The sequence below is a fragment of the Heliconius melpomene genome, chromosome 9 (assembly GCF_056956725.1).
Source record: "Heliconius melpomene rosina isolate 202511_hmr_F chromosome 9, ASM5695672v1, whole genome shotgun sequence".
Classification (NCBI taxonomy): Eukaryota; Metazoa; Arthropoda; class Insecta; order Lepidoptera; family Nymphalidae; genus Heliconius; species Heliconius melpomene.
Genome location: NC_140397.1, coordinates 940,343 through 967,711, shown reverse-complemented (window position 1 = coordinate 967,711; position 27,369 = coordinate 940,343). Strand labels below are relative to the sequence as shown.

The 27,369-nt window shown below is 33.1% G+C and overlaps 2 protein-coding genes across 2 annotated transcripts in view; one reads left to right on the top strand and one right to left on the bottom strand.

The window, feature by feature from the left end:
- Positions 1-212: 212 nt before the first annotated feature.
- LOC146536103 (uncharacterized) lies at positions 213-6,630 on the top strand. The gene is made up of 2 exons (XM_085190491.1): positions 213-717; positions 1,835-6,630. Exons 1-2 carry the CDS (start codon positions 484-486, stop codon positions 3,692-3,694), a joined length of 2,094 nt encoding a protein of 697 aa, XP_085046617.1. The 5' UTR covers positions 213-483; the 3' UTR covers positions 3,695-6,630.
- Positions 6,631-7,726: 1,096 nt separating this feature from the next.
- The window catches only part of LOC146536101 (IDLSRF-like peptide), a 71,927-nt gene continuing 52,284 nt past the window's right edge, over positions 7,727-27,369 (bottom strand). The window contains exons 3-6 of the mRNA XM_085190367.1: positions 19,560-19,680; positions 13,988-14,116; positions 9,720-9,872; positions 7,727-9,497 (exon numbers count right to left, since the gene is read on the bottom strand). Coding sequence (XP_085046493.1) covers positions 9,304-9,497; positions 9,720-9,872; positions 13,988-14,116; positions 19,560-19,674 — 591 coding nt within the window. The 5' untranslated portion in view covers positions 19,675-19,680 and the 3' untranslated portion in view covers positions 7,727-9,303. The remainder of the gene's footprint in view (positions 9,498-9,719; positions 9,873-13,987; positions 14,117-19,559; positions 19,681-27,369) is intronic.

The following is a 27,369-nucleotide window of genomic DNA, read 5'->3' as shown; positions in this document are numbered from 1 at the left end:
AAAATATTATACGAAGTTTGTTTTATTTATTTGACAGCCAGTGAAAATAATTTTATTGCTTAAGCAAGAGCCCACTGCCATTGTAATATCACCTTCTATGACTATGGCAAAAAAAAGGATAATTTTGCTAAATATTAATTATAAATTTCACTTCACAATTCATATTGTTGTTTAATTATAAAAACAAAAAAATCCTCAGTGCGCGCAGGTAAATAGTACTCTTACCATAGACAATTAGTGGAAAGCAGTTTCTCGATTCGTATATTCATTCCCGAATATTTTGATATTTTTATAAAAAATATTTAACTATTACAAAATAATGGTTTTAAGAAACTTAAGTATAAATTGTTAAAACAATGTTTATATTACAAACCCTTAAACTTTAATACTTTTATATACAAATCAAAGTCAACATGGCTGATTCCTAGCACTAGGTGCTTAGTGTGAATAAGTGTTCTTTATATTTCAATTAAAAAAAATACAATGGGTAAAAGAAGATATGCGAAAAGGAACAATTTAAAAAAGGCTGTGGATAAAACCTCAGACATTTCTGAAAAAATTAACAATGAAGTGATTGCGGAAGCTCTAATTTCCTCAAATCAGCCCGTTTTTGTGAAACTTTGCAGACTGTGTGAATCGAAAGATGGACCTTTTCTTAATATATTTGATCCCGATATGATAACTGCTAAAAAGATAGAAACTCTTATGCCGTTTGTGGTAAATATTTCTTAATATTTTTAATTATAAATAGCACATAACAACATATCAACATACCTCTGCTTGTGTTCAATTACCAAAAGAAGCTTTTTTAAATTTAATGTAAACAGTTAAATGCTTATTAAAGTCATAATTTTATGTAATATAATGTTGAGCCTATGAAATTAACTATGTGTTCTGCAAGCCTACTTAACTGTAAAAAGAAAAATTGAATATAACAAAAACAAAATAACCAGAAAACAACATTACACTTAACAAAACAAAACAACAAAAGCAACAACAGAATCGGAATTGCAAATTTTAAAATATATTATATAATTTAAAATAAAATCATTTCATCATTGAATAAATTGATTAATTTAAATCATATTTATTATTAACTAACAAGTTCTATAGACATTGTTCAATAATATAATTTATCCATGCCCACCCTAGAAAATAATTTATTCCCAAAAATGATAATTGAACCCACCGTCATTGCTTGCAGTCAAACATCGAAACTGTTTCACAATTAATATATATATGTGTATATTTTTAATCAGCCCATTACCATCCACTGCTTGACATAGGCCAACCAAGCGCCAACCATCCCGGTCTTGGGCTTCTCGCATCCATCCTATTACATTACAATTACTTAATATACATAAACATAATTCAAAAATATTTTTTTTCTTCACATTGTGTCTCACACATCATTTGTTCCGTAGTTTCCGCCCAATTATGGAGACAGCGCTAGTCAAGTGGCTGAACTCAACACTGCGCTTAACCTTGTGATCAGTGCAGAGAATTGAATATAATTCATTATTTTTAGAAGAAGTACATTTCCTAAGTACCTATGGACTAACATTTAAAAAAATTTAAATATGTAATTAATTCCTTTGAATGGAAATTGAACCCCTAAACACTTATACTCACACACTTGCGCCACTGCACCATGATAGCCTCAAGTTAATAATTGATATACAAGTAAACAAATTGTATGCAAATAGAAAGAAAGATAAATAGTCGGGGTCCATATTAATTCAATCTAAAATATTTCAATCTTTGGTTGCTGAATGGACTCTATGTTTGTAATAATGATGTTAAGGTTTTAAATTTTCATATTTTTTATTTTCAGGTTGCAGAAAATGATGATCTTCCACATAAAATTTGCTTTAGATGTTCAGCTAAACTTGAAGAGCTATATGAGTTTATACAAAAATGTACTCAAGCCCAACATAATTTACGAAAAGTCCTCAGTAGCAAAGCACCTTTTGTAGCAAAAACTAAACATCGTGACATTTGGGAAGAGAAACTCAATCAGTCTAACATATCCAATGATGATATATGTGATGCTCTTATTAGAAAAGCTATGGAAGGTATTAAGGATATACCTTTTAAATCCTTTAAGCCCTTAGATGACTTGGTTACAAAGAAAACAGGTAAAAATGTTCCTGAAAAAATTGAACCAGCAAAAAATTTGCCTGCAAATGATGATGTCTCAGATGAGATGCCTTTAAAAAATTTTAAATTGCAACTGACTAAAATCGATAATATTTCAGAAAACAAGAATTTACGTTCTAATTCAGATAGTAAAAAGGTTTCTGAAAAGAAATTAATTCAAGAAGCGGAAGTTACTAAAGAACCTACACCTGAAAGAAAAATCGAGCAAATTCAGAAACAGCCTGCCCCTATAGAAACTAAAATTGACACTAAGACTGACAAACCTATTGAAAAACCACCAATGACTAATACATTTAGCATAAGCGAAACTACACCACAACAAAATACATTCAATATAATGGATCATGTTAGCATGATAAAAGTAAATGGCGTCGGCGTTTTGTTCCAATGCAAACTTTGTAATAGAAATTTCCTTAAAAAAGAAGTTGTAATGGCTCACGCGTGCGCCAAAAATGGCCCGACCAAGTTGGCGCCTAAAACGCCGACTCAACCCGAACCACCGAAAATACCACTAGTTAAATATATTAACACAAGAATAAATAATGAGTCTATGAAACCTATAAATGATAAGCCCATAGAAATAGACGACGACGATGATGATAAACCATTACATACAAAGAAATCTAAACCTAAAATAGGTCCAGCAAGTAAAGTAAAAAAAAATACTACCAATCAACCTTCAAAAATAAGTGCAAGCAATACTAACCAAGGGCAAGTAACTTGTATTACGAATACAAACATTCAAGCACCAACTATACAATTCCCGTCATTGCCCAGCTTAAGCAGTCGTTACAAATTGATGCCCGGACCAAACAATACGTTTACGTTAATCGAGGAAAAAGCTAATGAACTTTCAGTGGAAGTTCCAGAAAAAATAGAAATAACCGTTCCTCCTTTAGAACCTATTAAGAACCGGCCTGCAGTAGGTGCAAAAAGTATCGTCAACGCAAGTAAAGCAAGCAAGCAAGTACAATCGAATAAAACATCTATATTGACAATTCAGCCGTATCCAGTAGGATTGTTTAAAACATTACCAACAACAAGTGCTGCAAGTGCACCAATAGAAGCACCATCATTAGTTCCAGTTACGAAGAAACAGTCGTACACTGTCGTACAAACGGGGAATCCTAGCAAATTGTTGATATCAACGAAACCACAAGCACAGTTGCCAAGGAAAAGGCAAAGAAAAACCCGACATGACATACGGGAAGATGAAAAAGAACCGTTTTCGGTCACTTTAGAAGATGAAGCGCGTCCAAGGGACACTGAATTTTTCACTTTTATCAACGTAGATCCGTTACTGCAGCCATCTTATGTTTTACCGACTAACAATATTATACAAGAATCGCAAATTTCGACCTCAACTAATGTACAGAATAAGGAGAGTGATAAAGAGCCGAGATATACATGCAATATGTGTAACGAATCCTTTTCGCGTGAAAAGAAATTATTAAGTCATATACAGTCTCATTATAATAAAATGGATGAAGAAGACCAAATAAGAAAAAATAATCCTAGAAAACGCAAGAAGTGAGTGTTTAAGTTACTTTTATAGTTGTTATTATTATAAAGTTAATTTTAGTTCGTATGATTAATATATATATAGTTCTGATTCAGATTGGAATTTTCAATAGTGATGAAGATCTGAGTGTTTTAACGAATGAAAGGTTATTTTTTTGTTGTTTGAATTGATTTTTCTATGGAGTTACATGGAAGAGAGCAGCCATAGGCAGCCTATGCCATCAGTCTAAGTATAAGACTACCTGGTCTTACGTATAATAAAGCTATATGTAGGTTGACTGTTTACTTGACTTAATTTTGCTTCTCAGATAGGAACAATTCTGCATGTCGAATTACTCTGTTTTTTTCTACTTTGATTTCCATCAGGAAATGTGTGTAATGTAATATATATTTTATCTGTATTGATAATTTTGGAAACACAATTTTTTTTGTCAAATAACAACTTCACTCCAGTCCATAGTAATCTATAAGTTTATTTTTGTTATACTAATTTTAAATTAGCCAGCTTATTCGTTCGTGATATATTTAGTAAACAAGACTATATCTAAATTTGATTTTTTCTTTTAGAAAATTCCTCAATTCAATGTTAACTACAATTATTTCTAGATAATTCATACTTATTATGTATTTAAAGATAAACTTGCAATTTGGTTCTACAAAAGTCTGTCTCAAGAAATAGTATATTTTTCTGTGAACACAGATTTTAATTTCAGTGATATTTTTATATCCACTACTATTATATTTAGTAGGATAAGTAGATTGGTGTGGGACTCTTTATTTAGATGCAATGCCGTAATTTGTATTATCTACAGGAAATAATAGAACATCTGAAATAGAAATCTTTCCATAACCTTAATCAAATCCAGTGTTCGTTGATCACTGACTCAGATATTATATACTCGAAAATATACTTATATAACGGAGGCTAAAAAAACTTACTACGACAAATATTTCGATTTGTTGCCCGGCCTAGACGGGCTATACACAAGTGTAAATTTTTTTAAATATAAATTTGTGAAAAATGTATCTATATAGGAGTCCAGAGTAATTTATGAGTCACAAATTATAACAAGGTCTCAAGCTCTCCCTACCCACAGAATAAAGATTAAAGCAAATCATCGAATTTATGTTAACTAACTTAAATAAAGTACTGGTGATAATTTAGAATATGAGTAATTCTTATTTCGTCAATACTGTTTTATTTTTTTTTTGTCCTGGATTTTATATAATACCTAGGTAATGTCAATGGACAATAATATTCATAATGTTTCATATATTGCCTGAACACTCCCATATATGTTATACATTTCTCAGGTATTGCTTATGTAGACACCTTAAGTATACAGGTTGCAGATACTGTAACTTGGTATTAAAGTAAACCTACATAATTATGATTGTCTTATTCTAATTATTTAATGATCATATGTTTATAAAGCATTCCAATTTATCATATATTATAATAATAAGATTCCTTTTTCATTCTTTTTTTATTGCAATACTTATTTCTTAATTTTAGCAATTTTGCACATATTGCGTTTTATTTAATATCTTTTTAGCTTAATACCTTACATTAGGCACTGTTCTGCACTTTCCGCCCAATTTTAAAGACATCGGAATTCAACGCCGTGCCTCGTCTATTTACTAGAACGGGGAAATTAAAATAATTTACTTCCTCAAACAGTAATCGAATCACCATCATCCATCCACTATCGCGCTGTTATCTAACAGCAGCAGCACTTATCTATGTGCCGCTGCTCCACGACGCCTTCCACCGCCTGATTTATAGTTTTAAAATGATAACATGTTTTTGTGGTACACAACTAACTGGTACTAATTTTAATTGAAAATGTAAATCGTGTATATAATAAAGTAGAATAAAAAAAAGAGTAATTTATGTTAGAATCTCTTTATTTTATGATTATTATTGTTTTGTGTTATCACATAATTTTATTCATCCCGTAAAAAATAATATATAAGTATTATTTTGTTTTGGTGCCAGTGGCGTAGCCAGGGCGGTCCGAGCGGTGCGGTCGCACCGGGCTTCAAAAGGAAAAGGGGCATCAAAGTCGACGATCACTTTGTTTTTTATTTGTTTTTAGACCTTAGACCATTTTAAAGGGCATCAAGTCCCCTAAGCCGCACCGGGCATCAAAAGGAAAGGGGCATCAAAGTCGACGAACACATTGTTTTTTTTTTAGACCTCATCAAAAGGAAAGGGGCATCAAAGTCGACGATCACTTTGTTTTTTTTTAGACCTTAGACCATTTTAAAGGGCATCAAGTCCCCTAAGCCGCAACGGGCAGCAAATATATATAGCTACGCCACTGTTTGGTGCTCTTGATTTGTCTTATTTTTATATTATTTAGGTTGATGAAAATAAAGCTGTGAATTCTTTAATGTGTGTAACTTGTTTTAAAGTTAATTTACTTTTTTATTTGTAAACAGTAATATACTAAAATATTATAATTATAAACACGTAATAGAGCAACTCAACACTGCCATTTGTCTGACAAGGAGTAAGTAATGAAAATATGAAATAACTCGCAACAATCTCGTAAAAAATCAGGCGTTTCCATTTTAATTGATTTAAAAAAAACGCTCAAATAAATAACTATTTTGTATGATTGGACATGGTCTTATAGTAGTTTTTGAAATATAGTTATTTTTACTATTTTTTAGTTTGGGGCTGTATCCTGCATAAGACACACCCAACTAACTTTCTATTACATTGTGTCTTGCTTAGCGGAATTCAACGCCGCGCTTTGTCTTGAAACCAACATCAAACTTGTCGTCAAACTTCCAAATGCTTTGTTTTATTTATGTTATTATTTCAATATTAATACAAAAAGTAATTATAATTAATTAGTAAGTCTTGTATGTTTTTTGTGAAAGTACGAGTGTTGTGTACATATAGATAATTGAGTAATAAATATATAAGTTACATTTTTATATGTTGTATTTTTTATCATTTCCTTTATAAATGTATTGTTTTTTTTTTTTTCATTTACTACCTTAAGTTCATATCAAATTGTTCTTCACTTTTCACTTATATCATTAATAGGCTCTATACGAGGGTAGGAGGCTCCCCCCTAACAACTCTGCTATATATGTGATATAGCAAACTTGGTAGGGGGAACTTAGGGTTAAGTTGTTTACTATCAGCTCGAATATTACAGGTATATGTGTGTTGAATGGTAGAATTTAGCGTTGCGCTTTTTTATCAGACCGACAAAATGGAAATAATTAAATCCCCTAAGTGAAGTTGAATCCACAACCGTTAAATTTACTGTTAGAGGCTATGCCACAACAGTCATAACGTTACAACAGCAGTGGCGTAGCTAGGGGGGTGCGAGCGGGGCGGTCGCACCGGGCCTCAAGAGAAAAGGGCATTAAAGTCGACGATTAGTGTGTTTTTTCTTTGTTTTTTAGACCTTATACTATTTTAAAGGGCATTAAGTCCTCTAAGCCGCACCGGGCATCAAAGTCGACTATCACTTTGTTTTTTTTAGAACTCAACGTCCACGATCACGTTTTTTTTAGAAGTCAACGTCGACGATAACGTTTTTTTAGAAGTCAACGTTGACGATCACTTTGTTTTTTTTTTTTTAGAACTCATCAAGAGAAAAGAAGGATCAAAGTTGACGATAAGTATGTTTTTTTTTTTAGAACTCATCAACAGGAAAGGGGTATCAAGTCCCCCAAGCCGCACCGGGCAGCAAATACCCTAGCTACGCCACTGTACAACAGTATAGCAATACGGCGTGCGAAGTGATTTTGGATAATTATATTGGAAAAAATATAAATATGTTGTCATTTCATGTTCACTTTAAGTGTTGAATACAGGTTCGAAGGACCAAATTTTGCAATCCACCACTCGAAAATTCGGCGTCGCTTAGATAACGGAGTGCCTTAAAATACTAGTCACTCTGCCTACCCTGCTATATACTAGATACAGTGCGGGGCTAAAAAATAATTATTTATTTTGTGAGTTGACTTTTTACATATTATAATAAAAGGAAATTTAGGATCAAATAAAAGTCCAATGTAAGATGATTCATTTATTTCTCTTTATAGAATAGATAAGCCATATACATAGATCAAAACACATTAACTAATAGATTTTAAAGATTCAAAGACAACACAGTCCTTACAACTAAGTATATATAGATATCTGACGCAAGTTAAATATATTCTATTACCCTTACTTTATATTCTACTTCGTTTTGCATTCGCTACGAAATACTCCTACGTGACGCTAAGGTAGGTAAATAGGGTAGATTGATAGGTTAACTTATGACAAGTACAGGCTTTCCCGCGTATTTTGACATTGACGTTTGGTTGCCATAGACTATTTTATTGTATTGTTTATATTTTATCTGTTTTCCGTTTCCTTACCTACCTTCCTAAGATATTTCCGCTCCACCAAAATTTTATTTATTTACTTAAGTTATTATTTTTACCTATTCGCTTAAGTTATTTAACTTATTCTGAACAGCATTCGTTGTCACCGTAGCCCGCATTGCCAAAAGTTTTAAAAAACGACAAACGTCAATAAGAAATTTAACGACTATAGCCATAAAGATGGAAAGTTAATGCTCTACATAGTATATACTATTTATTAGATAACATCTAACGTTTAATCACATATTTTTTGATATGTACGTGTCAAAAGCACCGTAATGCTTGATATGTATCGAATTCTAATACTAAAAGGATCTAAAAATGTTTCATAAACACTACAATACCGATATTAAAATAATTGTATTTTATCCACTACTGGTTGTAGATAACTAGTCATATAATTATATTCTAAGTTATGATATGTTCTCGTGGTCCTACATTGGATTTTTCCAAAAGCCAGATACAAAGCGCATGCATTCTTTACTTGTTCTTTTTTATTTACTACTTAACAATTAAATATTCTTTACGTTTAGCTTTATATCTCGCTTAACATGGACACGTATCCGTGGAGTCGCCTCTGACATCGTCTTTTGTGGGAGCTCTAGGTTTTTTTAAATAGGGCGACATTCATACACTCAATCGTATCCGTAATTAAATTATGAACAGAGTCATGAATGGCAATAATGTTGGAAAATCTGACCAAAAAGTACGTAATGGTAATTTTTAAACACGTTTTTATAAAAACTTGATGTTACCTAACTGCTTCCTCAACCATTACAAAATCCATCATGAAATAGACGCGAGAAATTTCCCTGCTCATAACTTCCCCAGTTTTACAAACTGGCCCAAAATGAATTTAAAAGCTTTATAAAAATAAATAATATACCTAATTAACCTACGACTATTCAAAAATCAGTTGCAATATGATATGTTTAGAAGAGGCGATTTACACCGTACTTATTCGAGTTGAAATAATATAGCGAGACAATCGTTCGTCTCGGATCGAGTCCACGTGGCCGGTTGCAGAAGTCGATTTCGATTACGAACGAGGGCCTCTCGCGACAGAAACCTCATACACACATCATTCTTACGTGGGAGGCTGGAGAAATTTCAGTTTCTCTTATATTTAAAGGAGTCGTATGGAAGGTAGCTGTAAAACGAAGAACTGATGGGACCGAACTGGACGACGTGGTAGTAATCAGAGGCTGACTCCGGCGCTATTCAGTCGAGGAAACCGGTATTGACCAGCTTTTCCAGGAAAAACTTGACGTCACCTAGCTCGCTATCCTTTATTCCCAAGGATTTCAGCATTCCAAGGTCACCATTCTCAACCGCCATGAATACAGAGCGAAGATGCTCCAAATCAGACCTCATCAAATGAAGGGCAGCACCAAAGTCTTCAATGGTTTGCGATTCTGTAAAAATATTTAAAGTACTTTGAGTATTATTATTACAAACACGATTATTAAAAGGTTTTGTTAGAAATGTTAATTTATTACAGAAATTGTTAGGGAGGATCAAATTAATTCGGTAAATAAGGTTCTTCGTAAAGGTTTAATAAAATTTTCAGTTTAATTAAAAATCTTTATAATATTTAAGTAAATAAGAATCGTGTTGAATATTCAAAGCTTTCTTACCAGATAGGGCAATAGCCACTTTCTCGACCCCCCCGAGAGGTTCAAGAGCATCTCTGGCCTTGCTCCCAAACAACTTCTCCAAGTAATTAGGTCCGTGGGAAGCAATTAGAGATTGTAGGAAAGATGCTGTTTCTTCTACTGGAGGTCGTTTAGCTGGAAAATACATCAAATTTTATTATGTACCTACATATTATATTGAAATTATTTCATACATTGATCAAATATGGTTTAATAAATGTTCTATTTTTTTTATCTTCAATAAATATATAGATATAGTTAGAGTTAGTCAGAGTAGAAATATATAGTTTCTCAGACTTTAAGATCAAATGCACTGTTGAGTTAATTATTTAGTTCATAATGTTTTTTTTAGAATTCTAATAAAAGAAAACACCCTATTTGCTAAGTGTACTTAGGGGCATTACATGGGTAATGGGTAATGGGTTATAAAACCTTCACAGTCTGATGAAATGCTAATCAAATAAAACAGAGCTAATGAGAGAATCGGGATGAGTACTTGAGTAGCAACTCACGTAATTATCTTGGAGATAGATTGTATACTGTTGGTACTACGGTTGTATAAGGTTTATTTCCATAAATTAATTTATTAAATAAATAAAATGAGTCTGTGGTGGCGCAGTGCCACAAGAGTTTGACTGTAATGTGACGGTAGTGGTTTCGATCCATACTTGAGGGAATGATTTATTATTTCGTAATATTTACATTTGGTGGCAAGAAGGCAAAAAGCCCAGCGTTGAGTTCCGCAACTTAGCACGCAATGGCTTCAAAAATTAGGCGGAAGGTAAGGAACGGAGTGTTTTAACACTAGTTTCTCTCTGTCTACCCTGCTGCATGCGGCATACAGCGTAATGCTGATTCACTTTGCGCGCTTCAAGAAATGAAAATATCAAGTCTTTCATTTCTCGAGTGGGTATCGAACTCACAACCTGTCGCGTTAACAGTCATATTACCAAGAAACTGTAAAATTAATCTAAAATAGATATAGGTATTGTCATTTATCTGCTATGGGGGAATTGGAGTTGTGGGAGAAAGAGATCTATCATATCACGTTTTGTCAATCCCTAACCATTGTTCAATATTGGCAATCTTTGGGCCAACTTAAAAAATGTTTCTTTAAACTAAAGTAGTACCTAACTACCTACTACTCCTAGAATTGTTTTAAAAAGATATAAATTTTCTCAACAACGAATGTTCTTGGGTAATTTCACGTTTAAGAGAATAGCAAATGGTGTGAAACTGAACATAAAATATACTCATGTATACTTAGCTGCTGAAGAAATATAACGGAACTTCTTCAGCAGTTGTTTGTCTTGATTGTTTTATTACTGTTTTTTTTCAGCTTCACGCTGTATCCCGCACATAGCAGGGTAGGCAGAGGAGATCTAGTGATAAGATATTCCGTTCTCCAATTCCAACTCCAATTTTTGAAGTATTGCTTATTGGGTGACGACTCTACGCCGCGCTTTACCTTGTTATCAGAGCTAAGAAATGATAATATTAATAAATAATAATTGATTTCTCCGAGTGGAAATCGAATTCACAGTCACACGCTTGCCACTGCGTCACGACGGTCTCCTTTTACAAAGTTACTTAATATTATTAATAATTGTGTATGTAAAAAAATATATTACCAAAGCCCAAAAGTTACCAAAACCATTTTATATTACAATTTTCTTGAAAATACAAAAAAACCCCTTAAAAAGAAACGTCCATTATGCAGAAGTGATTCTCCGGGTCTATTTACCGACTACGGACCGTTATTTTGGTTACTCGAAGAATCCCAAATACATTCAAATGAGCTCGATCCTCACTTTTCACATTGATGTTGGTGTAAAATGAATATTTTATACGAAAGTTAGTTATGGCTTGTGATAAATTGTGTTTTAACAGCTGTTCCATAATGCATTTGCATTTGCGAAGTAGAAGAAGTTTAATTTTATGACCCAATTTTTGCTTAAAGGTTATTTTTTCAGCTTCACGCAGTATCCCGCATGTAGCAGGGTAGGTAGAGAGCCTAGTGTTAAGACACTCCGCTCCTCACTTCCTGCAGAGTTTTAGAGGCATTGCGTATTGAGTGAGTATTCAACATCAACTTAATTTATAGAAGAAATTTGTATAAAATAATTTCTAATAGACAGTTTGTAACTAAATATTGATTTAAATATAACCTTGACTACTTTCGTATGTAAATGTACCCGTTTTTGTGATTTCGTTGTCTCTTTTTATTTCCCTTAAGGGCCACGGCCTACGTAAGTTTACTGATTGTTAGCAGTAAATAAAATATTTTGATCCTATTTATTATCTATACATATAATAAACTTGTAACGGGTGTGTGGTTGTGTCTGTACGTGTGTTTTGTTATTAACATATCTATAAATACAGATAATTAGGAAAATAAGATTCTGATCAAATTTGCATCAAATTTTCCATTTTTCATATATATTTTTTTTATATTACGCTTTAAGGCGAAGCTCAGTTTTGAGTTCACGCTACACCCCATATATAGCAAGGTAAAAAGAGGGAATAGACACTACGCTCTTCCTTTACTACTTTTCTATATGCGGAATACAGCGAAAAAATATTTTATAATTTTCAATTAAAGTTCAACCAACCGTAATAAGAGTTACTAACGAAAAAAATATCTTCCCTACATATTACGATGAAAAAAATAGATCAATTTACAGTGTCGGAATATACATTTAAATTACAAAGAAGCTATCACTTGAGTAGCCTTAACTTCAACAAATATTATTATTTCATACTAGCATATTGGGTTTTTATCCTCGTCCTATAATAATTCTATAAACGGGGTTTGCTCAAGAGTTTACAGGTGACGAGGGTCGCTACATTTATCAAACGAAAACATTATGGCGTAGGCGTTTGCTTATACAATTTTTTATATAAAAGAAGCGTAGAGTCACTGTTTTTCAGCCTCCCTCGGATGAAGAGATCAATCTTAATAAAATATTGAAATCAATAAAGTGTATGGACGAAAAATTCAGGACGTTTTCATGTATTTTTCATATCTTGAAAGGATGTCACTTGATATATCAATATTGTGATAAGTATATATTTTGCCATTCCCATTAGATATATAAATACTTTTCAAGTTTCTACTATTTTTGGTAAAGTAGGCAGATATTCCGTTTTCCAAACTCAATTTCCAAAATACATTACGTGTTGAGTGGTGGACTAAACGCCGCATTTTTTCTTGTTATCAGAGCAAGGAAATGAAAATAATTTATTTTCCTCAAATGGGAAAAACGCCATGTTTTCAGTCCGACATTTTAAACTGTGCTACAATAACTTCTATAATAAATTTCAAAAAGTTTTTCCGCTTTTTTTGTCCTAGGGCTATGATATTCCAATCACGATTTTTCCTTATTTTCCTAGAACATTCTGCTAACGCCCACAACACGCCCACTCAGGATGTTTGCGTGGGCTTTAACCGGTAAAAATATGAGAACACCTCTCTTAGTGTTCCTCTTCCACTCCCTAGCTCCCTTACCTACGTACATGCCAAATTTCAACGTACTAAATCCAGTAATTTTACACATTACACTACCACACATACTAACTCGGTAAGTTAAATAGAAGTTGGTAAAAATAAACGTTAATTTTTGTTCCTCATTCCAATAAAGCCTTCTCATAACTCATTACTTACCAGCTTAACGAAACGCGATAAGCCCTAGCAATCGCTTAAGATTATAACGACAATGGAAGCTTAAGGTAACTGGTACGATATCTAAATATTTTATATAATAAATGTGATTTTTCTTTTAATTGTGTGTGTTTAATTATAGTAGCAGTATACGTGTAGTAGTGGAAACCTGGTGTTAAGACGCTTCGCCTCGTTATTGAGGAAATGAAAATATGAAATATTTTATTTCCTTGAGTGGGAGTCGAATTTACAACCGGTCGCATTTACAGTTGCGCCACTGAGCTCTTGCGCCACGTATGGCCTCAACTTCTATCCTAATAATAGCTATCATTTTCGTGGAAATAAATGGAAATAATTAAGAATTGTGTAAGGCACATGGACACACTCTAAATGCCCGAAGTAGCTCAGGCTGTACTGTCTGTGTAGTAGATAATGGGTTACATCGAAATGATTAATATCCTCGATAAATGGACTATCCAATACATTTTTTTCATATTTCAAACCAGTACTTCCTGATATTAGAGCATTCAACCAAGCAAACTCTTCACCTCTATAATATTAGTATAGGATTATTATTCAGCAAACCTACCTGCTGTACACAGCTTCGAATCCTCGTCGTAGCCATCGATGCAGTCCGGAGCCCCGTCACACAAGTACTGGATGGAGATGCAGTGCCCGTCCACCGGACACTTGAATGGCTCATACGGATGACAGTATTCTGTAATTAATATTAGAAATATAAATTATTAAATTATACTTATGATATCATTTATAAATATATTAAAATAATAATTCAAAATTATAACAAAACAAATATAACTTTGCAAAGGATTTATATCAAAACGTAAAAAGTTGTCACATGTCAGAGACACCTACGCTACGCCGCCAGCATCATGTAAGTAAATCTGTCTCAACCGGTACCTAGTAGATAGAATATTATATATAATGTTATGAGATTTTTGTTTTTTTTAAGGTTGCCCACTGCATTCCGCATATAGTAGGGTAGGCAGAGGGAACATAGTGTTTAGAATCTCCATTATCCACGCACCGCATAATTTTCGGCTTTTTGCGTGTTGAGTGTCGGAATTAAATATCTCACTTTGTCTTATTACGAGAGCAAGGAAATATAAATAATTTATTCCTGCGAACGCCAGAATGGTCTCAAAAATAATTTTAAAAAAGCTATCTTGACAGTGGGTTCTCATACGGCTTTTGCACTTGACGTTTATACTTGAAAGAATGTTTTTTAGAGTAAAAGAATTGTACAAGAAAGTAGGTAATATATAGCCGTTCTTCTTCTTTTTTAGCTTCCCGCTGTCTCTGCCTACCCTGCATAAAGCAGAGGGAACCTAGTGTTAAGGCAGTTCGTTCCCATTAAGACACTTCCCTCCCCAATTTTCAGTCGATTGAGTGTAGAGTATAATCGTTAAGGTACTCGTATAACCTAACTGTTAATTATCGATCGATCTTTTATTGAAGTTTCCTTCTGAGCGTTACACAGTTAAATTTTACAACTAAAAGAACTTAACCTTTAGTTCTTATAGTGTAACATAATTTAAACCAAGTCTTTAGGTTTCTAGATTAAATTTTTAAACTTTTAACTACTTTACAGTTTACAAAGTGCTTCGCTTTTGAGTGCAAACAACATTAAATATATTTAGTTAGCTGTAGCAACTTTTAGAGCAATTTGTGCGGTTTACAATAATATTGAATGAAATATTTCTATTTGATGGTTTAATTTGATGAGTGCAAGCTCGATTTTCGTTCTATAATTAATAAAAAGATAATGATTGTATTAATATAACGTTTATTCATATCAACATTACAAAAAAACTAATTATGGCGGTTATACTCGGTTTGTTAAAACTGTGTGACAGTTATTAACGCCCGCCTTATATGTGTCGTCGTTTTATAAAGTAGTAGGTAGTAATATATTTTAATGTGTAAGTAGGTATTTTATTGTATAGCAGGATATGCAGAGGGACCCTAGTGCTTAGACACTCCGTTACCCCAGTGGAAAAACTCAACGTCCTGATTTGTCTTTACCAGAGCGAGTTTGCAGAAATATTATAGTCAGAAGTTGAACTGTTGCGCCATGACAGCCTTTATATAATTTAGTTTCAGAAAAATTCATTACAGTTTTAAATTGATGTTTGATGAAAGCAAATATTAGTTTTATAACATTTTAAAATGAACGTAATTGCGTATAACAATTTATACAAATATTAATTTAAAACAGAATTTGCTGAACATATTTATAATTATCTATTCCTATACATATTTTCTATGTATATAAAATACTGGCTCCCTACGAGATGTTGACATTAAATTATATTGTTATTAGAATACGAAAGTAATTTAAATTTGTAGTAACGAAGGTTTACCTTTCTCAGCTCTAACTCCCGTCTTGCCCTAACTGATAATGTCCTGGAAATACCTTTGTGTCGTACCCGTTGCTACAGTGAATCATTCACCGTCCAAGCCGCGAAGCTATGGAATACCTTACCACGAGCTATAAGACAGTCTAAATATATTTAAATATAAAGTTAAAAATTACTACCTTAGTATGTAGTATTTCTTATATAAATATCGACGTAATTATCATGTAGCTAAGTGATAAGGCCGGATTTTAACATTTTTTTTGTACGAATTAATTTGTTGAATATGTAATTTTTCTGGTGTGAAATAAAGAGTTTTTATGTTTATTAATCTTTTAGAGTAATTTTTTTGGTAGTAAAATTCATGGACCATCCGCCCCCCTCTTCTTTTATACGCTCAAACATATAGTAGAGAAATGAAAATAATTTATTTTCCCGCGTAGATATCACAATTACAACCATCCCATTTGCAATCAGACGCTGTCACATTGCAGCCCAATGGCGTACAGTTATAATTTATCTGTAATAACCATTTTGATGTAAAATATAATAAACTAGAGGTCGTTAGGTCGTTGCGGTGAAGCAGCGCTACATGTGACTATAATCAGAGGGTTCGACTCCTATTTGGGGTAATGGATTATTGTCATTTCCAATTTGGTAGCAAGACAAAGCACGGCGTTGAGCTCGGAAATTGATCGGAGTACATAGTGGCAGAGGGAACCAACCACTAGGTTCCCTCTGCCTACCCCTCTAAATGCTGGTTACATTGTAAAGCTAAAAAAGATAATAATTATATTGTTCAAATGTCAATTGTTTTATCCTCAAACAAGACCTTCATATGTCGAGCTAAACAAGCTGCCAAGATCTTATCTTATTTTATGCATGAACTTCCTCTGCGAAGTTTTTCAAATTTAGGCACTTGAAATGTGTTTCGCTTAGTTTATTTATTTTCACACTTGTATCTCTTAAATAATTTTGCAATGGAATTTTGTATATTTTTAAGTGGTTGTTAAAAATTTCGAATTAAGTTGAAAAGCATACTTTCGCTTCACATTGTTTTGTGTTAATATTATTAATATATGAGGCCAGTTATGGCACAGTGGGTTCGTTTTCCACTCGAGAAAATGAAATATTATATTTAATATTTTCATCTCGCTCTGGTAACGGCATTGAGATCCAACATTCAACACGCACATAATACCTGAATTGGGCGGAAAGTGGGGGGCGGATGGGTCTTATTGAGAACAGAGTGGTTAAACACTAGTTAAGTGTGGAATTCAGTGGGATGCAAAAAAAAGTATTTTAAAAATCAGGAGAGGCAGACAGAACCTAGTCTAACAATATGTGTTGACATTAATTTAGCGCAAAGTTGACCATTTTCCATTTAGCTTTCAAGACATTACGTCTTAAGAATCTTTTAGTAGAGCGAGGAAATGAAAATATTTTCCCCCGAATGAGAATTGAATACACAACCCTCGCGTTTACTGCACCACGACGGCCTTAACTCAATTTATTAAGTCACTGGTAATAATTTTGTAGCAAACTCACGTTTCATCAATTATAATAAACGTACTCGTATATTGGTTGATCAAACAAGTGTCGACAAACGACGCGTTTTCGTTTTAATTGACAACGGTTGATTGCAGCTTTCATTTATACTTTCAAAGCTTTACTCGATTATATTGTGGTTTATATAATAAATAGTGATTTTTCTCTTAAATCTTTTAGTGAACTTGAATTTTTATTCATATCATGACACCAAGTAAAAAAATTGGAAACCCGCAATGTGTATTTTACATGAACCATTTCAAGCTACTTTTGACCCATAACTCGTAAGTCAATTGTTTTACGTGTATGAAATATAAAACAACAAAATATGAATGAACACAGAACTCGGCACACATAAATCTCCCTCGTACCTTGATTCCCTTATATATGGTCTGAATTTCAACTCGATATCTTAGAGCGTTCCTGAGATAAAGGTTCTTGACAGACAGACAGATAGACAGACAAATTGACGGACGGATAACAAAGTGATCTGATAAGGATTCTTTTTTTTCATAAAAAATGCATATAAATAGATATTAGAATCTGTCGCCCTATAGATAAAATGGATAAATGGGGAGAAAGTTAACTAAGTGTCTAATCAGTATTTTCCCCGTCTCCACTACAGAGTACGATAAGTATTCAATATTTTTGAGACATACCTACTTCATATTCAAAATCTTGAAATTTCAGTACAAACCATCTTGCAAGACTTAAGGCTTTATAAGAATAATATATTAAACCAGAGAGCTTTATTACTAGCTTTTAAGAACTTAGGCAATTTACGTCAAAAGAAAAGCAACTTGTTTAATAAAATTAAGATAATGGCAGCCAAAAGAGATAAGAAAGTGCTTCATGAGATTTGGAGTTCTAGTGCTGGAGCTGTCATCTAATTAGGGAGTAAGTGGCGTTTCTAAATTTTAATAATAGATAAAGCGACCGAGGAGGTTTGATTTTTGTGTTTTTTTTTGGTTTTCAGAGTGTTAAGACATTCCGTTCCCCACTCCCCGCAGAATTTTTGGAGGTATTGTGTGTTGAATGGTGAAACATTGAGTGTTGAGTGGTGGAACTCAACGCCGCGCTTTGCCCCGACACAAGAGCGAAGAAATGGAAATATTAAATATTTCATTTACTCAAATGGAATCAAACCCACAATATGTCACACGCTTGTACCGAGTGCGCCACGGTTGACTTGAAATCTTTCTTTCACTTTTCGTAACCAATTGTATATTTTCACATTTCAATATTTGTAGGAATCATAAATAAGCAATCAATTTTAATAATTTGCGTACGTTCTGTAAATAAAATGTGAAGTTAAAATTGTATGTAAATAAGTTGAAAGTACCAATTCATTTTGCAATGCAGAGTTGTTTAAAGCTCAAGTACTTATGTACATCGCACTGTGCGATATCAATATAAAATGCAAAATTTGATTGTTTTCTTTAAAAAAAATACTTTATTAAAAAAATTACAAATACTAGCCAGAAATTAATAAAGAAAATATAAAATTTTGTTGGTTTACTCGTATCTAATCTTTTATATTTAATTGTATTAGTGACATAATAAAAAGACAATTTTATATTTTTTTCACAGAATAGGCAGGAGAAACCTTGGAACAGACACTCCGTTACCATTTAGACATTTCGGTTACCCACATTCCTCCGAATTCTGAAGCCACAACCGCCATGTTTACAGGCAGACGTTGCCACTGTCCCATAACGGCTTCAATGTCGTACTTTAATGTTATAATCTAAATTAATACACATAAATCCAAGCTTAACATCCATTTTAAACTTAGCAAAACCTCTAATGGCTATATTATTGAGATCGTTCAGTCGCTCGCTACATTAAGTAAATTGTCTTAATTTGAGATGGTTACGATCCTATAAAGGTTTATTGGTTGAATCTTGTAGTTTGTTAGAGTTTATATTATATCTTTTTAATATTTTTTTTGTTACCTTCACGCTTATCCCACGCGTACCAGGGTAGGCAAAGAAAACCTGGTGTTAAGACACTCCGTTCTCATCAAGATTCTGGAGTCTATGCGTGTTGAGTGGCGTAATTTAACACCGAAGTTTTTGAATTTGGTGTTTTGGACCAGAACTAGAAAAGTATTCGATCACGTTCTAGGACGGTTTCTAAGGGGCTCGAGTTCAAATCCTGCTACGTAAACTATAAATAAACTTATTTTACTCCTTTTTGTTATAAAAAAATATCTGTATAATTTTTAAGGCTTACCAGATCGCTTAGTATGATGTCCGTATAGTCGATTGAGGTCTAGGGACAGGACTCCCGGTGCCACAGCTGCCGCCACCAGCGCTACCACGCACGCTGCCACTCGACACGGCGACATCTTGTACTGGAAAATAATCAGATAATAGTTTCAAAAAATAAAACTAGAATTTTTTGGCAGTTTTAAGGCATTATTTCGCAATTAATAATGCAAATCCAATAGTATTGCGATAAAAGAAAAACCAAATTTCAATACGCTATGAATAATTTAACGAAACTAAAACTCCACTCGAAGATGAAAGGTTTTCAGATTTCGTATTACATATATTTGATTAAAAATCGAGGGTCGACCTGTGAAACTGTTACTGGTACCTACCCATTTACCTGAAGTACCAAAACTTGAATTTCCAATATAGGACTTCATGATTTTTATATTGTTTTTTTTCTATTTATCGTAGGTTATTAATAGATATTGAAGCCAGTCGTGGCGCAGTGGCAGATGCTCGTCTTTATTAAAGCGAGGAAAATGAAAATATTTCATTCCCTCAACTGGGAATCGAATAACGACCTCAAGTTATAAATATTGTTGTACCTATCTATTACTAAAATAAACAACTTACTAAGTTATCTGATTAAAAATAATCAGATAACTGATAAATTATTAAAAATAAAAATATTTAATTAAGTAAAGGAAATGAGATAAACCAACGTTTTCTCAACCCACAAACCCTTTCATTCCTTTGCAATAAAATCTTCTAAGTTTATTGAATTGTAAACAAAGGCTTTACTCATATAAAATGAAAATACAGAATTTCTACAGATCAAAGTAAGCAAATACTTACTTATATAAATATAATTTAAATATCTATATTAAGTTACCGTGGCGTTAATCATCCGAACGATGAACATTGGATATATGGAACGGTTTTCTAGGTTCGAATCTCTGTTATAATTTTTATAGTTTCTAAATATTTTCCTTTATTTAATGCATAAATAAGACTAAAAATATTAAACAGTGTTTTTTTAAGTATTTCTTTGTTTAATAATTTATTTTGGCGACGAGCGGTGCTAGGTTACGCTAAATACCTATATTTTTAATATAGACAGAAAATCTCTATTAAAAAAAGTTAAATCTTAAACTCATCCATACGGAACTTTTACGTTTGATAATAAAAAGCAATTACATTAGAGGGTTTAGTGGGTACTTGAGAAGATTCACAGGAATATTGCTAAGAGCTCGTAAAACTAGGTTTGTGGTGCGGACGCTACTTAGTAAGAAATAAAGAATAATTACTTTGTACCTGCTGTAAATTATTGTATAAAAATAAATATTTATTATTTTTATATCTATGTTAAAAAACCGTAAATACATATGTGTTTTACCATTCGCATACACGTGATGCTTGGACAGGATTCCATAAGGAGAAAAAAAAAACTGCTTTGGTAGTCAAAAGGCGGCGTTAAGTTCCGCCACACGATATATGAGGCCGTATATAGGAGGGTAGGCAAAAGAAACCTGAGAACTTAGGGTTAAGATATTCCGTTCCCATTAAGATTCTTCCGTTTTACACTTTCTGCCAAACAGAAATCAATATACAGATTGATTTCCTCGAGTGGGAATCGAACCCACTACCGCTACCAACCAGTCCAACTCTCGTGCCCCTACGCCACAACTTTCCCCTAACTGACTGTATTTTCTCTGCCTTATTATATCATTTTTGAAAAAATAAAAGGCATTTTCAAATTATACTTAATTAAGATATCAAGCGTAATCTAAAAATACTTAACGAGGCTATTCTCAAGCAATTTACAGTTGTTAATTAAATATTACAACATTTTAGTTCGCCAAGTTAATTAGAACTGTTGTCGACAGCCTCATTATGTTGTAATACAAACATTTATATTTTGTTTTTCAAAAAAGACTACTTACTTTTGCTTTAATAAAATTTGTTTTTAGGGTTCCGTACCTCAAAGGTAAAAACGGAACTCGAGATAACGTAAAGGTATCAAGCTGAAATTAATATCGAATCCTGTTTAAGGCTTCTTGGAGCACAAGATAAGAGCGTTTATGCATCGATTTTGCTGCATTTTAGTATGAAATTCGCTGCGAAATCAAAACCTATAGAGTACTTCCCGTAGACCTACAGTTCCGAAATTTGACAGGAAGCTCGTGACGCAATTACCGAAAAGTATAAATTTATAGCTATTTTTATAGAAAATACAACTATTATTATCTATATATACTAGTCAAAACAAAATAAGGGCCACTACGTATTTTTGCACTTTGGGTTAATTTATTCACAGGAATGCAATCTTGAGTGGTTGATACTTATGGTACGTTCAACTTAAGTGTTGACAAGTCCTATTTGAGTATACTCCCAGCAAAAAAATGTAAAAGTAGGAAGATTTAAAGATTTTTATGAAGCACTTGATTTGACCCTTATTTAAGTTGATAGTTAAATTCAGTCAAAGTTTGGAAGTAGTCGTGCATAGTTCAAATATTGTTTAGCTATCGTTTTAATTGATCTTTACCGAACACTATGCCACGTATTCGACGACACATGGACTTGCCAACCACAACCAGAGCTGTAACTTTAATTCAAGAAGGACATTCACAACGTTCTGTAGCTCTACAGCTCGGCTTTTCACAAAGAGCGATACAAAATGCTTGGAATCGTTTTCAAGAGACGGGAACGGTATCCAGAAGATGAGGATCAGGCAGAATTAGATCCACCACCGCACAAGAAGACCGCTATGTTCGCTTGACTGCGCGAAGAGAGCGTTTTATCACCGCTCACTGCTTACAAAATCGCTTGCGGCAAGCCACAGGTACCCGCGTTAGTGATCAAACGATTAGGAACCGGTTGCACGAAGACCAGCAGTTCTCCAGAAGACGAATAGTGCGAATTCCACTAACAAGTGCTCTTCGTGCAAATCGTTTAGCGTATGCAAGGCAACATCTTGCATGGGACATAAGTGACTGGAATACAGTGTTGTTTACTGATGAGAGTAAAGTGAAATTTTTTAATGATGATAGACGCATTAGGGTTTGGAGACGTGAAGGTGAGTGATTTTCGGATGCTTGCATCCGAGAAAGTGACAGATTCGGGGGTCCCAATGTGATGGTGTGGGGAGGCATCAGTCTATCGGGCAGAACTGAGCTAATAATCCTAAACGGAGGCACTGTAACAGCTCAGCGATACATTGAAGAGGTTATCAGACCTCATGTGGTGCCTTTTGCTCAGAGAATTGGTGCAAGATTCAAGCTGATGCACGACAATGCACCCGCACACACCGCTCGAGCCGCTCAAAGCAGCTCTAGAAGAAGCTGATATTGAGGTGTTACCTTGGCCCGCGAACAGTCCAGACCTCAATCCGATAGAACACATGTGGGATCTACTCAAACGAAGCGTTAGAAGTACTGACCGGCCCGTACATAACGAGCGACAGTTAATTCAAGTGCTCAAATCAAGCTGGGAGCAAATTCCTCAAGAAACAGTACGACACTTGATTGAAAGTGTCCCTTCCAGGCTTCAGGAATGTGTACAAAAAAGAGGAGGGCACACACGATACTAAAGACAACAAAAAAAAAGTTTTACAAATGCTAAAAGTTTTTAAAAGCTTCATGAGCGGGAGTGAATTTTTTGTCAAAATTGGATAGTCAGTTAAAAAAATTGTAGGTTAATTTTATTGTACCGATTTTAATTAAATTTTAAGTTAATTATATTAGAAAATAGTAAATCTAACGAACTTCATTATTTTCTAACACCTAAGTCCCAGTAACACATAAATATACTTGAAAATTGCAGTGGCCCTTATTTTGTTTTGAGCAGTATATATAAAAGGACTTGTCCTCACTGACTGAGGTGAGACGCACGCACAGCCGTAACCGCTGATGGTAGAAACGTGAAATTTGGACAGATATTTACTTTCGTAATCTGGACATCCACTAAGAAGGGATTTTGAAAAATTTTTACCCTATAGGGGTGAAATAGTGGTTCAAAATTTGTATGGAAAAAAAATTAAATCGGCACCGATTTTTATAAAATTTGAAATTTAGATTTTTAAAAGTATTTAATTGAACACGTGTTTCATCGTTTTCTAGAATTCTCCCTCTAAGGGTGCAAATAAGGGGTTGAAAGTTTGTATAGAATTTTTTAAAAATCGGCACCAATTTTTATAAAATTTGAAATTCAGACTCTTAAAAGTATTTAATTGAACACATGTTTCATGGTTTTCTAGAATTCTTCCCCTAAGGGTGCAAATAAGGGGTTGAAAGTTTGTATGGAAAAATCTTTAAAACGCCACCGATTATTATAAAATGTTTAATTTAGACTCTTGAAAATATATAATTGAACATGTGTTTCATGGTTTTCTAGAATTCACCCCCTAAGGGTGTAAATAAGGGGTTGAAAGTTTGTATGGAAAAATCTTTAAATCGCCACCGATTTTTATAAAATTTGAAATTTAGACTCTTAAAAATATTTCATTGAACATAAGTTTCGTGGTTTATTTTAATTCATCCCCTAGGGGTGTAAATAAGGGGTTGAAAGTTTATAAAGAAAAATCTTTAAATCGCCACTGATTTTTATAAAATTTGAAATTGAGACTCTTAAAAATATTTTATTGAACACGTGTTTCAAAGTTTATTAGAATTCCCCCCTAAGCAATAAGCAATAAGCAAGCGAAGCTGCGCGCGTCCGCTAGTATACTTATAATTGTAGTTCATTGCATACAAAATAGATTGAAACTTAAGTTTGTCAACTTTTATAAGTTGTACTTTCGTTGAACTACAACCCTGAAATTGGTACAGAAGACTCGCACTTATACGGTTTTTTATTTGTATTATGTTCTCAAAAGCTCTTGTAAAAGAATATACTAGTTTAGAATTTGAATAATAAAATGTTACTTCAATTAATTACGTTTTGTATCTTCTTATCATTGCCAATTATATTTTCGGATGCTTAAAAAAAAATGTCGTTCAGAAGTATGAAAAATATGTTGTTTTGACAAGGTAATCTCAAGAACTGATTTGAAGTGAAAAATTATACCGAACAGTCCATTTATTGAAGAAGGCGATTAAGACAGTTCTTTGTCCCATATTCCGTAAAATTCTGGAGGGATTGAGTGTTAAGCGGCGGAACTTAACGCCGCGCGATATTTCTATAAATAATATCGAAAATATATATAAAAGCTAATTTTCGTATAAACAACAAACGATATCCAGTTCAAAGCGAAGTTAGAGATTGGCTTTCATTCCGCATTAACAATTCAGTACGTCACAAAGACTCCCTTCATCTGAACGAACACTTATTATCTTAATGAGATGAAATTTAACGCCGACAGCGGCCTTGTCTGTCCTCGTCGGATATATTTTCATCTATATATAAAATGGAAGGAATTAAATATTCTTAATTAAGCTTAAATATTGTTTATATTAGAGTACTTGAATATACTTTTATTAAATTAGTTAATCAATTTTACATTTTTAAATATAAATTATTATAAAAAAGATACATTTAAAAATATAAAAAAAAACACAGAGTACTTATTATTATATTGTTTATATTAGAGTATTTTTCTTATTAGGGTTCCGTATCTTAATAAGGAAAACGGAAACTTTTTAACGGATTATTTCGTTATTCCTCTGTCAAGATCATTTCGAGATCACGTAGAGGTATTAATAAAGAGTCAGAGTCTACAGTTAGAGTCTACAATCCTTTGGAGCGCATTAGCACATTATTATTGCTATATTTTGTATGAACTATGATATGGGGTACTTTCTGTAGACCTAAAGTTATGAAAGTTGACACGAAGTTAAAAACATCTGAATAAAAAAAAAAAAACACTAGGTTCCCGGGTTCCCTCCACCTATCCCTCTACCTGTTATGTGCGGGATACAGTGTAACGCTAAAAAAATATAAAATATAGGTCTTATATACCTATATGTATGTGCTTATTCTGTTAAAATAAATAAGAAATGTATAAATTTATAAAAGTACAAAGGTAACATTTAATCTATCGATTTTAACGAATCGATTGTGAACTCCATTCGCTCAGTAATGTTCGTACGTTTTATTTTCAAAGGAAATCGGAACAATTTACTAATTAGCTGGTTAATTGACCAGATCACTGTAACGTTAAGGAAATAAAAAGACTTAACGTTTTGCTTAATGAAGTAAATTGAGTAAGTCGTAGGTTTGATTCCCGTGTTAAGTAATTTTGAGTTAATGTTAAGGTAAAGTTATTTGTAGAATAAAGCAGTTTCACGCTCTGTATCCCGCAGAGTAAGCAGAGGAAACCTAGTGTTAAGACACTCCTCCAACAATGTCTCTCTGATTTTCGACAAATCTATTTTCAAAATAATTTGTTGTATTTTTTTTTATTTTAAGCTTTTTTTGTATGTTCATTCGATTCAAAATGTCTGCAATTCTATATTAGAAAAAAGATTATTTTGAATTTGAATTTGAACATAATTCATATTACCACAACACTAATTACCTCAAACTATCTTTTAGTTTGCATTTATTATGCATAACATAAATAACATTGCGTTTATTATCTCATTATATATTCACTTCGGCCTGTTAATTATTAATTTAAATGAACAATTGTAATTTTATATGATTATGATATGGGTTTATATGTAAATTTATACGTTTACATGTAAATCGAGACTGTCGTGAAGCAGGGCCACAAGTGTGGGTTCGATTCTTGGGTGACTAAAATATTTATTATTTTTATTTATTTGCTACGGTAACGAGGACATGAATTCGTTAGAAAGAGGGTGTCTTAATGGAGAACGAAATGGCTTAGCACTAGCTGCCCAGATTCCTTCTAACTACCAGAGACCATACGGGGTGCAGTGAAATAGCCTGTGACATGGAACGTGACGGTTGTGGGTTCGATTACCACTTGGGTGAATGAAATATTTAAACTTATCCACTCTGGTATAACAAAGTGAACCATTATTTGTGTGCCTGTCTGCTATCCACCAGAAGTAATGGAACAGATTTAATATCACAAGACATACTGCGGCGTTGAGTTACCCAACGCAAAATGCAATATTTCGATAAATAAGCAGAAAGTAGCTCTGCATACCTTATTCTCTGCAGGTTACAACGGGAAGCTAAAGAAATATCCAAATTTCAAACCTTTAATTTTATTGTTAAAAAAAATACTGTCACTTACTGGTATTAAATTTATCTGATATTCGCAATTCATTTTCCATTTCTTATCTTTTAATCGTGAAAGCTACTGATTTAGTAAATTTACATAAATACATATGTATGAATAATATTTATATTTTATTTTCATTAAGTTGATCGAATTTTAAAGACATATACGGCACCTATATACATTTTCGTATTTTTTTATTTTTGTAAACAGCTCCAAGCGCGACCACGAAGCCATACGTTACAATTAATCTACGTCGACATTTTATGTAAAAATTAAGACTAAGTTTAGAATTATTTGTAACATGTTATGTAAATACAAATATTTTGCAAGCACCAAAAGTAAACGGAGCTGTTGAAAATCAATACTTGGCAATCAAATGCAGAAGCACCTTGACAGTCTACTTACTTACTATGAGGGTAGGTATTGGTATTTCCTAATGGTTCTATATATTCTGTATACCTTAGTTAAAATTTACATACTAATGTAAATATATATTTGTTTGTTTATGAAAACTTTCTGCCGAATATAAATTTGGCAGAAAGCGTGCAACAGAAGTGTCTGAATGGGGAACCGAGTGTCTACACAATATTTTCAAGTTCGCTCTGTCTATCTTGATATGTGCATGTTGTACCGGACG

Excerpts from the sequence above, each read along its gene's own strand:
- LOC146536103 (XM_085190491.1), top strand. The coding sequence starts at position 484 with ATGGGTAAAAGAAGATATGCGAAAAGGAACAATTTAAAAAAGGCTGTG. Across the intron at positions 718-1,834 it reads AAACTCTTATGCCGTTTGTG|GTTGCAGAAAATGATGATCT; the intron begins GTAAATATTTCT and ends TTTTATTTTCAG.